Source organism: Corvus brachyrhynchos, unplaced genomic scaffold, assembly GCF_000691975.1.
Source record: "Corvus brachyrhynchos isolate BGI_N302 unplaced genomic scaffold, ASM69197v1 scaffold56, whole genome shotgun sequence".
NCBI lineage: Eukaryota > Metazoa > Chordata > Aves > Passeriformes > Corvidae > Corvus > Corvus brachyrhynchos.
In genome coordinates this window covers 8,249,303-8,267,510 of record NW_008238664.1, presented here as the reverse complement: position 1 = coordinate 8,267,510, position 18,208 = coordinate 8,249,303, and the positions used below count along the sequence as shown (strand labels likewise).

General features: G+C 39.3%; 1 protein-coding gene across 7 annotated transcripts in view; it reads left to right on the top strand.

The window, feature by feature from the left end:
* The window catches only part of ANO4 (anoctamin 4), a 178,298-nt gene that overhangs the window by 77,061 nt on the left and 83,029 nt on the right, over window positions 1-18,208 (top strand). For all 7 annotated transcript variants that reach the window (XM_017737972.1, XM_017737971.1, XM_017737973.1 and 4 more), the window contains one exon: window positions 5,766-5,924. In XM_017737972.1, coding sequence (XP_017593461.1) covers window positions 5,766-5,924 — 159 coding nt within the window. The remainder of the gene's footprint in view (window positions 1-5,765; window positions 5,925-18,208) is intronic.

The window sequence follows — 18,208 nt, the reverse complement described above, 5'->3', positions numbered from 1 at the left end:
GTGGGGAGTGGATTTATCATGAAACTCCCATAAGAAGCATTGGGTGTCAATTATGAGACGCATCCCATTCCAGTGAAGAACAAGTGACTTGATGGTCATAATGGTGATTCAGAGAACATACCATGGAGGAAGCATTCAGCATATAGTCTCTTCTCAAATCTGTCTTAAAGCAGCCAAAGCATCATGGACCCATTACGAAAATTTGGGCCTAAATTTCTTATTGTGTTTTCTGTGCGGAAAGGAACAATATGCTCTTTAATTTTGCCTCCCAAATCCCTGCCTCCTGTGGATGTTACGGTTGTTTTCTCAGTGAGTGAAGAGACCAGGGACTTCTCTACTTTCCTCCACCTCAGGAATGGGGCCAGATCATGCTTACTGGACTGGTCTGATGTTACCTGCAAGTTGTGCCTGAGAAGTTGTCACGGGTTGGGTTTGTAACCGGTCGGAAACACCAATTTAGTGTAGTGGTTTGGTCTAAAATACTCATTACTGTTTATCTTCTGTGAGATAAGAATTAGGAGAAATGCAAAGCAGGCATCAAACTTGAAAGAATATAAAGAAGTCTATTAACAGACCTAAAAGAGGGGAAAAAAAAATAAAAATTATACCACCTTCAGAACTCTCCTCCTCCCCCCACCTTCCTCCCTTCTCCCACTGACAATGTAAAAAGACAACCCTTCAGATGTTCAGTCTGTTTACCACTTCCATAATAACCTTGTTCAGTCCATTTAGAAAGAGAAGTCTCTTCTTGCCCATGCTATGAAAACATTATCACAACGAGACAGCCGCCCACTTCCAAATATTGTTCAGTCCATTTAGGAAGAGGAGTCTCTCTGCCTGCGTGTGAGTCCTTTCCCCCGACTTGCAGCTTTTCCCGCAACTGCTTTCGAGGGTCCACTCTTGAAGTTTTTTGGGGTACAATTTTAAGGTTGAGCCGTTCAGAAACAAAAACAGAGGCCCTTCTCCTTCCCTGGGAGCAAAGGGTCTTCATCATCTTCATCGTTAGGACTATCTCTGGGAGCATCTCTAGGGACTGAGGTTTTCTCCTTTCCCGTTTGGAGCAAAAGTCCTCATCTGGTTCATCTCTAGGGACTGAGGTTTTCTCCTTTCCCATTTGGAGCAAAAGTCCTCATCTGGTTCATCTCTACGGACTGAGGTTTTCTCCTTTCCCGTTTGGAGCAAAAGTCCTCATCTGGTTCATCTCTACGGACTGAGGTTTTCTCCTTTCCCATTTGGAGCAAAAGTCCTCATCTGGTTCATCTCTACGGACTGAGGTTTTCTCCTTTCCCATTTGGAGCAAAAGTCCTCATCTGGTTCATCTCTCCCTGTCCAAACTTCTCATGAAATTACAGCTGCGTCAGCATCTGCCTATCTCCACGCAGGTGCTTCTGCTCACGAGTTGAACACTCCACCCCCCATATCTTCATGAAATTACAACAGGATACTCTGATATATCATAGCTTCACAAAAGCAGGGCCTGGCCGGGCCCACTGGGCCCTGCTCGGGCCCTGCAGCCACCTGTGCCAGCGCCGGAAACGAGAGAGAGCTTGGAGGGGGAGTTTGCCTATTCTTAAATGTGGATCACAGAGACGGTCACAACTTTAAGTGGCTTAGAGAATTGTCCATATTCAAACTGGCCAGCTGATAGGTTCTATCAGTTCCCAGAGGAAACTGTAAGCACCCCTTAGCAAGGACGTCCCTTCCGGGACTATGCTTGCTAACCTATGACAGAAGTTTTTGGCAGAGGGCTGACTGGCACAGGCCAGAACTGGCAGGGACTATGCTAGTAATTAAAAAGAGTGGAAAACCACAGGACATTGCTGAGGGCCCTGCCCTGACCCTCTTTTGTTTACTAGTTTTGATAGAGTTTAGAAGATGCAATTAGAGATTATGTCGTTTTCAGCAGCTAGAGGGTTTTGTGGTGCAAGTTCTTTTGTGCAACACTGCTGAGGAGAGAGTCAGAGATTTTCTTTGTTCTAGAAAACCAGCCCACAGAGAGCTGCGCTCCTCGAATGTTTAGAGAGATAATTAAAGCAACAAAATTCAGGGCACCGTGAATATGTTTGACCTTGCTCACAATTTCATCTTCTCTACTCACAGCTCTTCCCTAGCTTCCCATATAACTTACAAAGGACTCTCTTTGCCTGCTTGCACCACAATGGGTTAATCTTACATGATATTCCCATGTTGCGTTTTGGGAACATGTACCATATGGTCTTTAGCAAAAAGCCACAGGTGAAAGGCACGTGAATTTTGTAAGTTAAAGAGGAAAAATTAACAGAAAATTATCAGAAAGACATGCTGCTGTTAATGTAACAATATAACAAAACCAATACTTCAAAACCTTTTTTTTCTCTTAGATGTGTCCTTGTTGGTTTTTTAAAGGGAAAGGGAAAACTTTTGAGGAATATGAACAGATTTAAGGGGTTTTTAATAACCATAACTGAGGAAAATAACAAGGTAAGCCATGTATAGGTATAAGATGGGAGAAAAAAAGATGAAAATTGAAAGTCTAAATGGGACTTCAGGTATGCTGCAGCCTACCAAAGAAAAAAGTTTCGAAGTACTTGGTCCCCACTAAACTCTGGAAGGAAAAGATACACTGTTTAGATGTTGTATGGTTTGTATGGATCAATATGGGTAAACCCTTTGGCCCAAAGCTCTCCTAGCGTGTGCATGTATATGAGTCATATGTCTGAATGCTGATGGTTCCCAACTGAGCACCTGAGAATATAAAAACTACTGTATTCCTTGGAAAACAAGTCCAAATTATACAACACATATTACAAATACAGTCATAAAGATAGACAGAAATGGCTAAGCTTCTTTTTAGAGTGAAGTTTTTACTGTTCTTCTACTTTCTTCTAGCATCCTTTTTTTTAGATGAAGGAATGGAGGTTTGACATATATGACTACACCACTTTTTCACCAAAACCAGAAGTCAGACTTAGTCCTACATATATTTTTTTATCAGTTTAGGAAAACTGAGTTTTGATGTCATAACACAGGTGAGGGAGATGCAATATCTGAAGGAAGGTAGGACAAACTTCTGTCTGGAATAACATAAGCCTGTAATACTTGGATGATGCAGAAGTCCTGCAGCTGACACTGCTCAACCAACCCTGACTGTCTCTATATCATGTTAGATCCTCAAGAGTTCTTGAAAGTCTAGACTCAGTCTATAAAGTTGCCTTACAATCTTTAACAGAGGGCCAGAGAAAGAGCTCCTTTCCAGAGGCCACAACAGTCAATAGGGTGTGTCAGTCTGGGTTTGACATACAGTGTTCCTAAAATAAAAAGAACCTTCAAGTACAGGTAAGGGTGTCCAAGCCACCTTTCTGAGTGAAAAATTACAATACTGTAGTTGGTAGTGTTTCATAAGTCCAAGAGAAAGTAATTGTCCCAGGAAGTCATATTTGTAATGGAAGAAGTCCGACAAGTCAAATACCTTGGCTGAATCTTGTAGATACTCCTTCATGTAAGGCTCTGCATTCACTGATGAGTCAGTGCAGGGCAAACCAATTTTCTTCAGAGAAAGAAGAAACATAGGAAGGGGCAAATCTATTTTTCCAGTGGAGTCACTGCTGCATGCAGAGAAGGACACATTCCTTATGGTGCTCTTAGGATGGGTCTGAGTTCAGATGAGGAGTGCACATTTGAAGTGGATCTCTCAATTGCCCCTACTCATGATTTCTTTGCGGTCCAGAGCAGTGCTGGATTTTAAACCTGGACTTCTTACGGATGTAAATCCAGTGAGGCTTTTGGACCAGACTACAGTGGGCCCAACATGAGCCCTTAAGCCTACATAGCATAGACAGCAGATCCTCAGCATGGATTGTTTTGTTAAACAGTCCCTTTCTTATTACACCACTTGCTAAAGTACGTGTTGACTCTGACTACTGAACAGGAGGCTTGCCAGGAGGGTTAGAAATCACAACAGGACCACCAAGTTGACCCACAGCCTCTAGATCTTCTGCTACATCCTTCCTTTATTTAAATAACCTTAAATACCCTTTGGTTTGTTGGTTTTTTTACATGTCTTCTTGACAGAGATTTTTAATGGAAAAAGATAAAATGTGCCTCCTGAGCTGTTTTCACATTTAATGTTCTATGAAAAGTGCTTCTCATATCTTGATATCATTTATCAGCATGATATGCAGTATAGATATAAAGAGTTTGTTACTGTTTTTTCCTTAGAGATTAAATCATTTTTCTTGCCTTCTTTTCAGACTCTAAGTACTGTTCCACTGTATCAAGTCTGCACTAAGTTGTGTCAGGAGTTAGGCACTGTAAGGAAAGAATGTTAAAAAAATTCCCTTCTTTTGTTAGTGAACTGGATGTACCAAGGGGATGGGACATTTGGGATGCTTTCACTGGTATTTACATTTAATCAAAACACCTGCTGAGAATCAGAAAGATAGCTTATACTAAACTATTTGAATGGGAAAATCAATTTGGGGGGGGTTTCCTGTAAAAATAATTTTTCCTATTATAATGCTCACTTTGCAATTGAAATTCAGAAGCAGTTCTCTTATGGGGAAAGTATTTTGAAAATTCCCTCCTTCTCCTAGATGTGAAAGGCAAAATATTATTTTTTTTAAGAGACTCAATTGTATATTATTGGGCAGAGCTATTTTTGGCAGAAATAGTGGAGCAAGTTTTGGAAAAACAGAGGTAAATTAGCTTAACCTTCCCTTCAACTTCGAGCTGGACTGAACTTAAGGTTCCTGAAGGTCCCTGCCCTTTATACTGCTCAGAGGGAGTGCTGTTTGTTCCCATGTATCCTTCACAGTGTACATTTCCTGTACGAAACACTTCAACCTGTGAACTGCCAGGCAATTTCAACTTGTCTGAAAGTGAAAGCTTAAGCCCTGGGCAGTATTGTATTATATAGAAGTAGTGTTAAATTGCAAAGAGGATCTGTAGAGAATTTCATCTCATGACATACTGGAAAAAGACCAGTAGTCTGGTCTTTTATACCTCAGGAGAGTGACCTGTTTGACCTCTTATTAACAGTGAAATCAAGATGTGTTTTTCTGTCAGAGCAAACATTTGAACAGGCTTTTTTTTTTTCTTTTTTTCTTTTTTTTTTTAATAGAAAAGAAACAGTATTTAGTGCTTTTGTGTGCTGCTACACCAAACGCCAGCAATTCTCTCCAAATAAATCCAATCAAATCCATCCTCAGCTATTCATGAAGCAAGGAATATTCTGTAGTTAGTTTGATGAGGTACGGTGAGGTCGGTACAGAGCCTTCATATTGCTGTCTGTGTCCTATGGGGCAAAGTAATGAGCATCTCTGTGCCAGGTTTTAGTGTTTCTCACTACAGTAAATGTTCACAACATTGTTTACTCTTTTCACATGTACAAAGACATTCAGCCATGTTAAGTTCTTAATTTTAAATTTACACTTCAGTAACACTATTCTCTGCTCTATTTTATAAGTAAGAAGTTATTCCTAACCTTATGGAAGGTGGTGGGGGAGGAAGGTTTGCTTGTGTTTTCTATTCTCTCCTATCCCGTCCCTATATGTCCAAGCATTTGCCTAAGAGTTCCTGACACCCCTTAAAACCCCCTTAAGTAGGGAAGTCTGTGCTCCTCTCAGATGAAGTTAGAAGCGCTCTGTGTAAAGAGCCTAAAACTTGAACAGCTTTCTGATTCCTTATCTTTCCTGTTGAGTATTACTGAAAACTGATGATGCAAACACCAACGCAGCAATTACCAATGCAAATTAACATTACTGAGTTGCTTGATTTTCTCTTTACAGGAAGTACCTGATAAGAACAAGACCAGTGGACTGTATTTTAGAGATGGGAAATGTCGGATTGACTACATCCTTGTGTATAGAAAATCTAATCCACAGACAGAGAAGAGGGAAGTATTTGAGAGAAATATCAGAGCAGAAGGACTCCAAATGGAAAAAGAAGTAAGAGGTCTTCCTTTAAAAAACTTTCACTTTGAAGCTATATAGAATCTGGGTGTATGGTTTGTTTACTCTGAAACTCCTTCACTCTCTTGTAGCAGTAGAAAAATGCTTTTAAGCATGCCTAAATATAGGGCAGCGCAAAAGTGTAGCCTAAAGGAAAATCAGACACAGGGATTGAAGGCCAAAACAGGCCATTACAGTCATCTTCTTCAACCTTATGCACAAGTAGGCCACAGAATTTCATGCAGTGTGCTGTGCAATACAAAAAAACAAGTGCTGGGTTTGAATGGCCTAAATTCTACTGAGTGCAATCCTTATTTCTGTACTTATATTTTCTTCTAGCTATGTGCTCCACTATTTGCTGAGGCTTCTGGTACTTTCCAGAGACCTAACTAGATCCTTACGTTCCTCTACCTGTCAGCTTAGGCATAGTGACATGAGAAGTATTTTAGTAGTTTGAAAACGCCTTAAAGTTTCTCCTTCTGTCTTAACCCTAAGCATTGAAATAATTGGACAGTACATATGAATCATTTATATCTATGTTATTTCCAACACAATGTCCTAAATCAGTAGATCTTTTATGGACAAGAGTGTAGAAATTAATGCAAAGAGTCTAAAATGTATTGACATACTAGGCAGCAGGAGCAAGGTCTAAAGAGGCCATATCTCTTTTGCCAAGCCTATGATCTTCCTTAAACTTTGATAATGTGCTCAAGCAGGGCTTAAGTCTCACTTCCACCCAGAACAGGTATTGCTGAGAATTTACTTTTATTTGTGCCTGATGGACTCACACTCGTGCTTTTATGAGTTGTCATGCTGCCACTGATGGAAACAGAAGAGGAATTTTCAGGGTACAGGCTTTTGATCAATTATGTAGGTGCTACACATTATCTCCCTTTCTTTCACTGAGTTCTTGGTACATGTGTAGATATTCTGCCTGTGTACTTGAAATTCACACTTCTTTGGAGAACACTGGGGAGGAAAAAAGGGAAGACTTTACAGAAAAAGAAAATGGTTTTTTTTAAAATGCTTTTGGTTGAACATGGGTACTGGTGTATATAAGTGTATTAAGAGCATTTCACTGGTTACACCAAACAATTACCCTAAACTATTCCTTCAAATAACTTAAAAGTCATCTTCAGTGCTGCAGTAGTTGATAGACGTTTTCAATGCCAGAGATGATTAAATATTATTTCCTGTATACGTGCTACTGTCTGTAGGAGCTGTAACCCAACATCCAAGAACATGGGAGTGTTGCTGCAGCTATTCAGCTTCACATCCTAGAACTCTGCCCTGCTTCCACCAGGAGAGATGATGACAAAGTCTCTGAAATTTGGGCAATGTAGAAAATGAACAGTGAATGAATCCTCCCTATTAATACATATGCCAAATGGTTCCAAATAATTTTTTTCTTACTTCATGGTTTTTGTAGATTTAATTACTGCGCTAAGGTCAGCAGTGAAAGCTATGAAATCACTTTATATTTTAAGTATTAGGAAACTTATTGCAACGTTCTGCACTGAAAAATTTCTCAAATTGATTGTTTAAGTGCTTACTATAGAGGTTTTTTTCGGCTTTCAAGACCATTTATTTGGACATTGCTGCCTAGGCTGCATGAATGATCTGCCAATTTGATAATTCATTTCAGTTTCTATTTTGCTAGTGACATGCAGTTTTATTTCTTACTAATCTCATTTGCCCTTGGTGTCACTTCTTGCCAGCATCAGTAATTGTACATTTTCTAAACTCAGAATGATCAAAATGAGGTTGTGCTACATGACTTGAGCTAATGTTTCTAAGGTCTAAAGTAGCAATCTTTTTTAACATATGACTCTGACCTAAAATTAAACTCTAGCATGTACATTTTATGATCACGTTAGTTTCTAAATTTAATTATAATCCTGAAGGGAAAATCTACATTCTTAGTACACTCCCTCCCCCATCCCCAGAGATTAAGAATAGTGCTGCATAACACTTAGCTTTAAATTAAGCTGTGTGATCTGCTAGTGTCTAGATTATTTCTCATTATTTTTACTTCCCCTTTTTTTAAGACTACACATCATTCTGAATGTTAATTGTGGAAAATTTTAGCTGCAGGGTTTTTTTAAGTTGTTCACATGCAATATACCGCTTCCACTGAAAAAAGTTTGCTCCCAGATGAGATGAGAAAATTGTCTGTGGATTTGGCCACAGAACATATCCAGAGGCAATAGGTGGTAACTGTTGGACTGAAGGAAACTTTTTACCTTGTGTGAATTTTGTGTGGTTGTTGGTTCACTCTCCTTTGACTACCAGCTCTTCGTATGTTGACATTCGATTGTGTCAGTCCTGTCTTTTTAATGTGAAACCATTGGCAGAGAGGAAAACTTGCAGAGCTATCCACACTGCAATTTCAAACCCATATTCCTCGCTGCAGGGAGGGAGAAGTGCACTACAGTGGCTCACTGACAAGTACAGCAGAGTGAAATTCCAAGGAAGTGGTGAATGCAGGGAGCGAAGCATTCACTTAGCAGCATGAAATGAGAACGTGAATCCGAAATGACTTCACAAGAGTTGAAATAACTTCAGGCACAATGTCAAGATCATGTAGCTGAGAAAGGTCTGAACAGGTATATGTTTCTGACTCTAGGAAAAGGTGATAATGTTTTGCAGATATTCTCCAAGGAATTCACACTCACATTCTTCAACTGTACTACATCACTCTGCCTTGGAAGTTCAGGCAGATTTGGTGGTCAGTATATACAGTAGTAAAGAATGAGAGGATCCCAGACCAAGGAACAGATCATTAAAATAGTGAAGATTTTAACAAAAGAATAAAATTAATTAAATAATAGAGGAGAAAAAACAGTGATAAAACATTTTTAAAGAGTGAAAAAAATAGTAAAAATAAAATTAAATAGGGAAGATTTTAAATTGAAAACAAAGGTCTAAGAGTGAATGCTAATTGAGTGGTACAACACAAGTCATTTTATGATGCTTCTCCCTGCTTTTCCATGTATATTGGTTCTGGATAGGGTGAGTGTGTTGACCCTATCACAGCCAGACACTTCCAGACCACATCCAACACATGTGATCACATGCATAGATGCTCAAAAAAGTTAATCAAAAATGTAGGTCGGCCCAGGAAAAGAGACTGTATTTTCTTTTCATCCAGGTGTAAAATTTCATTTGTTGATTTATTCTCTTTTTCAGTGTCTCACAAGTGAGATAAGTTATGATATCCTGGCTCTGGGATTCTTGATGACCCTGCATTTTCTAATACTCTTTGAAAAAGATTTATGTGTGGGGAAAAAGGAGAGGACAGTCTCCAAGTGGAGCATGTTCTTATGGGAGATGAGGTACCAATCACATTGCAAGTTTGTAGGCACTGATACCATCTGTAAATACCACAAGAGACTCATGCCCTCCAGAGCTGGTGTGCAAAAGGTTAACAGGGTGTTACTGTCCACATTCTGATGGTATGTTTCATATTTAATCTAAATACAAGATAAACCTGAGATTTGGATCAACACACTGACATGCAGAAGAGAATTACTTGTGATCACTTTTCTGAGAAGAGAAAATATAGGTAGTGTCTGTCACTCCAAATTAAGTGTTCATCCCTGTGGCCCAGCAATTCCTGGAAAACCTGTCTTTTCAAGAGAGAATGAAGAGTCAGAATTACTTTGAGCCCATGGTATTTTTCACGAGAAATACATATTTATAAATTCAACCTGTTGGCCGAAGTCCAGAAAAGTACCCTTGTCCCAAATTATTCCTGCAGCATGAATTACTGTTTACCTGCCCCAAACGACCAGGTAGAACTAAGTTGCTGTCAAGAGTATCTATGCAGTTCTGCTACATGAATACAGTATTACAGATATCTCTCAGTAGGATACTTTAAACTATACTATGTTATAATAGACCATGTATTACTCTTTCACTTGCAAACTCTTTAAGCTGCACTGTGAAGTAATGCAAATACAGGATAGAGATGAGAAATTTCTGCTGGGTGAACAAATACAGACCACACTCACATGTGTAATTTGTGCAAGAGAAAAAGAGGAAAGTCATCTTGCATTTAACTAAAAACAGTGTATCCAAAATGAATCTGATGCTGGGTTAGGATCTGATCATGCAGCCCTAGGACCAGAATACATTTAATTTGAACTTGACATGATTTTTTGGTTTTTCACCTTATGATTATACTAAACTAAGTCATACAGAGTTGTTCTACTACTAAATGTACTTGATACATTATGATTAATGATTGTGTTCAAAGTTTTTAATCTATATATTATAAGTTGATTTCATGCAGTTCACTTGAAAAAGCATTTGACAGACTAGAGGAAAGTGAGTGATAGAAATGTAGTAAATGGGAACTAACCACTTATGTAATGAAATAATATTCAGACCTTTTATTTTACATATTTTGTATATTTATGGTAACTAATGTCTCAGTATAGAAGCAGTTAACTACTTTAAACCAGTAGCATTCCTTACTGCCCTGGAAAACAGGTCTCCTCACAGCTATTGCATGCAGAATGCACTTCAGAAACCAACTTCAGATATTTTACAAATAACAGACAATCCATCTGGGCTTCTGCTGGCACATTGATCTTTGCATCTCCCTGATAAAAGATGTTATGGTAGTGCTGTATTGTAGGTCCAGTTTTCAGGAAGAATCCAAGTTGTGTGGGATTTTGTGTTATATGCCTGATTAAAAATTTAAACTTTGCCACCATAAGTGTCAAACTGTCACCAGGGCACCTCTAATTGCATTCACTCCCTGCCTCAAGCAGCAGCTGACATTTCTGGTGCAACATCTGGCAACAAAAACGCAGCTGGTGTATACAATAGGCAGTAGAAATACATAATAGGTGTTCTCTGGGGAAAACCCGAAAGGACAAGAAAGAAAAGCACAGTATAAACTTTGGTTATGTCGTATGAACAAATATCTACTAGTGAGTATACTCTGAGTCTTAATGTTAACATGACCCTAAAAGTTATCTTTTGAAATCTTTTTCAGTAGTTTATGCCATATAATTACAGAATACTTTTATTTCATTACTTTTCAAGTTTGCAAGCAGATGTAGGTTCATGAAGAGGTAGTAATAGCTGTGCAAAGCAGTTTCTTTTAATGTGGCTGTAACTTTGTGCTAATGGAGCAGGACATAAGAAGCTAGAAATTTGTATTCAGTAAGATACTTATATTTAGCAGCAACTTGGAGTCTGCTTTCAATATGATGAGTGTTGAGAGAAATTACAGATGACAGAAAGAGCACACAGAGTATCTCCGTGACTTTTAGCACATCCCTGAGTGTAAAAGGAAAAGAGACTTATGACCATGTCAAAGTGAGGTAAAAGTTAGAAGAATATGACAAAACTAAGAACTTCAGAGACTGAAACTTCTGAGTACTGTGTTCAGAAAGTGATGATGTGAAAGAGATATCATAATCAACAGCTATTGCTTCTGAACATAATCAAATACTATAATCTTTCTGGAAAAAAATGACATCTACTCGTTGTTGTTGTTGTTGTTAGTACTGTAGAGCCAAAACAGTTGTGAGAGACCGATCTGCTTTTTTTTTGGTTTGTGCGTCATCACTGCAGTTATTCATGAGATTCCTGTTACATAAACGTTTTTTCTGATTGTGATTCATGGGTAGAAAAGAATTGAGCTGACTTCCAGACCCCAAGTGGCGCTTGCAGATCTGAGTTAGAAAAGGTGTTTTATAAATGTAGTTAATGTCATTTGGTTCTCTGAGCGGTGCACAATAAAATCTCAGTGCCTTTAGAGTTGATTCCAAGTTTCTTTTTCAGTTATGACTTCAGTTTGTCCAGTTATTGAAAGAACAATAACTTGTTTGTAGTTTATTCTTTATTGTAGTTTATTATATAGTTAATTTAATCAACCAGGCATACAGTTTAAAATAGAGTGCTTAGTCTATGGTCAACTGACTTTTTACAGCTTGCCAGGAGAGTTTGTGTGGTACCCAGGAGCAAGATGCAGGTCAGAAGGAAAATCTTTTCCTGGCTGCTAGTTTTTATTTGGTGCTCATATCCTTTCCCTGTCATGTTGAGCTTACTCTGCACATATCAAAACCACCTATCCACTAGAGAAAAGGGTGGCTAGGGAAAGCTTCCACCACTGAAATGATATCAGCTGTTCTCTGAGTTTTTTTTTACAGAGAGGAGATAGCTGTGAGCATGCCTATGTGAGATATGTGCTAGGAAGCACCAAGACAACAGTGAGAGTGGTGATTAACCCTGCTGTGCATGTCTAGTTTAGTGCATGTATAGTATAGGTCAAGCAATGTGTAGGATGTCACCTATGGCTAACAGGTTTCCTTTAGGCCAAACTGGCATTTGGACAAAACTAGGCTTTCTTGGTCTTTTGGAGAAGATGAGACCTTGTATTGGGTTAGCATGGCAAGGTTTTGGTGGTAAGTGGGACACCAGAGATGGCTTCTGTGAGAAGCTGTTAGAAGCTTCCCTCACATCCGTCAGAGCCAGTGCCACATAGCTCCAAGATGAACCCACTGTTGGACAAGACACTGTCAACAACACTGGTAGCACCTCTGTGATAAAGTATTTAAAAAGAGGAAAAAGCCTTCTGCAGAACAGCAGCTAAAAGAGAGGAATGAGAGATAATATGTGAGAAAAACAACTCTGCAGACAGCAAGGTCAGTGAAGAAGGAGGGGGAGGAGATGTTTCAGGTGCTGGAGCTGAGATTCCCCTGCAGCTCATGGTGCACACCATGGTGAGGCAGCTGTGCCCCTGTAGCCCATGGAGGTCCACAGGAGACCTGTAGCCTGCAGAGAACCCCACACTGGAGCAGGTGGTTGCCCAAAGGAGGCTGTGAGCCTGTGGGAAGCCCACACTGGAGTAGGCTCCTGGCAGGACCTGTGGCCTCCTGGAGAGAAGAGCCCCACGCTGGAGCAGATTTGCTGGTAGGGCTTGTGACCCCATACAAAAAGCCCACACTGGAGCAGTCTGCTCCCAACAGACTGCATCCCATGAAAGAGACCCATGCTGGAGAAGTTTGTGAAGAACTGCAGCTTGTGGGAAGGACCCAAGCTGGAAAAGTTAGTGGAGCACTGTCTCCTGTGGAAGGGACCCCACATTGGATCAAGGGAAAAGCGTGAGAATCCTCCTCCTGAAGAAGAAGGAATAGCAGAGACCACAAGTTGATTTCAGCTCCCATTCCCAGTCACTTCATGCTACTGTGTGGGAGGAGGTAGAGAAAAGTTGAAGTTGAGCCTGGAAAAAGGGAAGGGTTGGGAGAAGATGTTTTAAGGTTTGGTTTTATTTCTCATCATCCTATTCTAATTTGATTGATAATAAATTAAACTAATTTCTCCAAGTCGAGTCTGTTTGGCCCATGATGATAAGGGGTGGGTGATTTCTCTCTGTCCTTATCTAGACCCATGACCTTCCTCTTCTATTTTCTCCCCTGTCCTGATGAGAAAGGAAGTGGCGGAGTGTCTTTAGTGGGCACCTGGCATCCAACCAGGGTAAGCCCACCACATGTGTAGCTCAATGTCACTCCGCTACTGTAACCAGTATCAAACGTTCCATAGCTTTCATGGACTCTAGTAAGTAGTTTCAGTCTCTCACTTTTCTGATCCTGTTATTCAATATGTAAATATCTACAGCTAATGAACTTACAGTACAAATTATGCAGCCTTCAGGCTCTGTATTTTCATGAGCAGCATAACATCTCAGTATTAGCAGGTAAAGTTTGTTATTTAATGCTTTAAGCGCTGTGTCTGATTGCATCCCCAAATCATGGACGGAAGCATCAACATGACATAAACTACATCTGCAAAAAGAGAACCAGACTGAGAGGCAAACCTTACCACAAGCATTATAAATGAAAGTGCTTCCAGCTATTTAATTTAAAACATTGGGCTGTTCATTTCATCCCAATTCAGCCAGAGCAAGTTGAAATCAGACTGGTTTATTATCTAATGCACAGAGCAAATTGAGTCTCTTTTCAGCAATGTTTTAAGAAAAATGTGATGGTACAAGCAGAACAATGTCCTTTCCCAGAGAGCATTCTGTACAAAAAGCCCATGATCACTAAACAGTTGAGAAGTTTCCAGCTGCCTGAACTTCTGAGGAAAAAAGTTTTAGATTTCAGATGCTATGTCCACTGTACAGCACAATGGCAATTTAGAAGAAAAATTTGAGGAGATAAATGAAAGTCTGGATAGATAGGGTCTGAACTCAAATTTCAGAATGCAGCCCTTAAAGATAAATTCCTTGATTATCTGAGGGAGCCCATAAATGAATATGTTTCCAAGTAGACATATTCCAGCCTTTAACAGGGCTTTGTAAAGCTAGTAGACTAAGAAAATGTTGCTGAAAACTTGACCTACTTAAAAAAAAAAAATATGGCTTTTTCAAGGAATATGGAGGTAATACAGAAAATACGTAGATAACTGAAAAGGAGTAAGAAAGCCCCTGACATACTTCTTTCAGGAACGGGTAAAATTTCTTGTCAAAGAATTTACTGTCATCAACATTCACAAATCAGAATGTCAAAAATCTTTTGAAGGAAAAAAACCAGATAGACAATACATTAAGAAAAAATTATGGTTGTTATATATGAGATGCCCCCCATGTGTCAGAAGTCATCTTTCCCTTTACAATAATTGGTCTTAAACTGCAATTATTTTTGGGATGTTTTTTGCCTGCCAGCAGCACCAGGAATAAGCATAATGCACAAGGCTACAATCACTTAATGCACAGTGAGAGTTTTCAAAGCCCAAAGGTGACATGACTGGTTTGCTGCAACACTCCCTTATAGTAATGGCTTAATAAGCAAAAACCTAACGTTGTCTGCAGGGAACTGAAGGACAGAGAACAGAAGGATATAGAAACCCAGCAGTAGGCTTTGTGCTCTCCTTTTATGTTAATGATTTTGGTGTTGAACTTGTTTTGAGAAGGCAGCACCGTATTTACAGCATTATGCATCTAAAACAAATAGTGATGATTGGTTTCAGGGACATTTGCATCTTCCCCTGAAGCCTGAGGTGGTGTGGGGCTGCCTCCCTGAAAGTAGTGCCAAGCAGGAAGTATGAATCTGGAAGGGACAGTTCCCTTTCTCACTGCTCTCGGCACAAGGACTCCAGGTCCTCTCATTGTCCAATTACTTTTTTTGTTACACAGGGTTAATTAGTAATGGAGCAAGTGGAGAGTTGGTGCTCTGTGCCGTGGATTAACTGTATTTTAGTTGTGGCAACAGAACAAATAGAACTAGTCAAATTACATCATGGCTCTACTTTCTTGAAAAAGACCTTTCAGTTTATGGGTCTCTGGGCCCAAATGAAATGCAGAATTACCCACTGCATATTTACATATTTATTTTTTGCTGGTTGAGTGGTAATGAAGTGGTGTTGTAAACGAAGTTTAATAAAGCGTGACCTGAGGTAAAAATGCTTCTGAGACAGCCACATGGTTACAAATGAAGTTTAATACAGCCTGACCTGGGAGAAAATGCTTCTGAGATAGCCACATTGACTGAAACTTTTGTCAGCCAGTCATGTCCCCCTGTTTAAAGTCTTACCTGGTTTACAAAACTCTATTCTGTGCACAAATTATCTTTCATTTTCTTATCTGAAAGCTCTTGAAAGAATCTGTAAAAGTACATTTTAGACAAAACAGTTTGAAAACCCTTTTGTTTCCTCTTGGAGGTCTTCATGGTTTTCTACTTACTACTCTTCTTAGGTACAGCTTGCTTTTGCTAATAGGCTCAAATAGACCTTTCCATTTATAGTATGATTGACTCCCCTTTCTTAAAATATAAGAATGCTGTGCTTACTTTTTTGTCTAAAAACCATCTCGCACTTTTTGAAACTTCAATATTTTTCATAAAGAATAAAGCCTCCACAGTGAAAATGTAGATAGGAGAAGAACAAAATGGAGACATGTACATCTGGAAACCATGACTTTATACTTTGTCTTGCAATATGCAAAATTCATGTTCTTCTCCTCAAGAAATTTTTCTTTTCATATTCAGACTTCTGTGTCTTTTTGTGCCTTATAAGTTAATAACCAATTCTGTGACCTCATTTTCTGGGGAATCTGGAGAAGCTCCAGTGTGCGGGCGGGAAGGCATGTCTGAAGGTCAGCTTCGTGAAGCAGAGTTCTCACCAATGCTAGATCAGGATGGCCACAGCTTTTTTCTACAGAATTCTATAGATTTTCTATAGATTACAGCCTGGTCCTTCATCTCCAGAGTTCTTGAAGTTGTACTGTGAGTGTATTTTCTATTGGAAACTGTGACTTTCTGAGACAAGATTGGTTTAAACAAATGTCCTGAAACAGCAGTTGAGAGGATGGAAGCTGTGATTTTTAGAACAACCCAGGTCACTGTTCTTGTGCAAATTTATGGATTTTATCATTGGCTTCAGAAATTCACAGGAGAGAAGAATTCAAGTAATGAAATACAGAAAGTACTGACCAAAATCAAGAGGCCTTTTAAAGTACAGAGGACACTGATGGGAGGCTTTGTTATTTAAAGATCTGCATTTCCCTATGTCTTCTCTGCAGGAAGAATGAATAAGGTGGGATGGGGGAAATGGATGACAGCCAAGGCCTTGTCAAATGTTCTGAATCAAATGCTGCCACTGTGATATGTCCCAGACAGCTGAGCAGTGCACTGGAGGCACCCATGAAGGTGCAGTGGTAGGAAGCAACGTGTCTGTGCTACTGCAGAAGTTGGTGTGGGTGGTGAGGAAGGTAACAGGAGTCCAGGGAAAATAAGGTGGTTGTAGTGTAGAGCCCCAAGAGGAAAAAACCCAAAGTTACTGACTGTAGCTGTTGGCAATGTACATAACTGATTGGGTAGGAGCCAGCCCTTAATGTGCAGCAATTCATCTCAGCCTGAGGAAGATGGAACAAATGAATTACACCTTGAAGGTGCCTGTTCCTCTCCATTGCAGACATCTAAACTTAGTTGCCCTGAATCACACCTGTGGTGTCTGCTCCTTGGGAGTAAGCCTTCAGGGAACTTCTCAGGATCAGTGGGGTTAGAGACATGATAATGCCAGTGTTTTGATACAGATATAGTGGCCTGCCAGTATCCAGCAGGGGAAACTAGGTCAGATACCTGTCACATATCTATAAAATACTCAAGATAAACCTCTCTGTTTGCTCTCTGTCCAGTATTATCTATAGATTTATATTAATAGATCTGTGGATTGCAAGAGCATCCCCAGTACTGGGGAAGTATAAAGTATACAACTAACAGAATTGCGTGACAACTGAAAATTTCCATTCTAAAACCCCTAAGCTGTGGAATAGATTAATGTTTCTGCAGTTTTTCCATTATTTAACATTTTCTCTTCTTTAATGTTTTGACTGGGAATTGATGACTGCTTGCCATGCCGATTTACATTTCCATCTTGGGCTGGTTTTTTGTCTGTCTTGTGAAAGGAAACACAATGTATGTCTCTCACTAATGCACTGTTCCAGCCAAAAGGCACAATATGAAAATGATTTGGGAAAGGTGAGCGTGTTAGAGTTTTGGGAAAGAGGGGAATTTAGAATGATAGTGAGGAAGTCTAAGAGGACAAAATGTGGAGGCATATACACATTAAATCATGGCAGATAGAAAAGCCCCCTTCTCACTGTGTAACTCCCACTGTAAAAATCTGAGTGTAAAATCTCTTTGGAAATACAAAACAAGCCCTTAACATCTTGAAACAATTGTTTTGTATTTATGGAGAATGTCTTAACAGAATGAAGGAAAGGAGAAAGACAAGGAATTAATAATCACTAGTATAGATTAGACTCAGCAAAGAGTTTTAGCTGAGGAAAGAGGGAAACATTTTGAATATGTGAAAATATGTCATTTAAACAGATTCAGTATTAAATACCTGATATAAAAATGCCATGCTAGTTGTTATAAAGGCTACCTTTACAAAAGAGAAAACAGATATAATCCAGTAACGTACCAAAACATGCTATTTTGTATGGATAGTTTTTTAAACTAAATAAAAGTGAAAATTTTCATGTGTTTCCTGACAAATTTTTAGAAATCTTGTTCAATTTGGTCTATTTTCATATAATTTATTCAGTGTGGTGTTGCAGCAAAATACTTTTCTCTCTTAAATGGCATCACAGCCAATCACTGGAATGTTCATAGAGGAATAACTATGCCTCCCTAGCAAAAGCTTTTATAGGCTGACTATCTTCTTAATTAATTCCATAGATACTTGTAAGGCACCAAGGATATTTTCCATTAGACAATATGTCACATAAAAGAAAACCTCATTTCCCAAGCTCATGACTA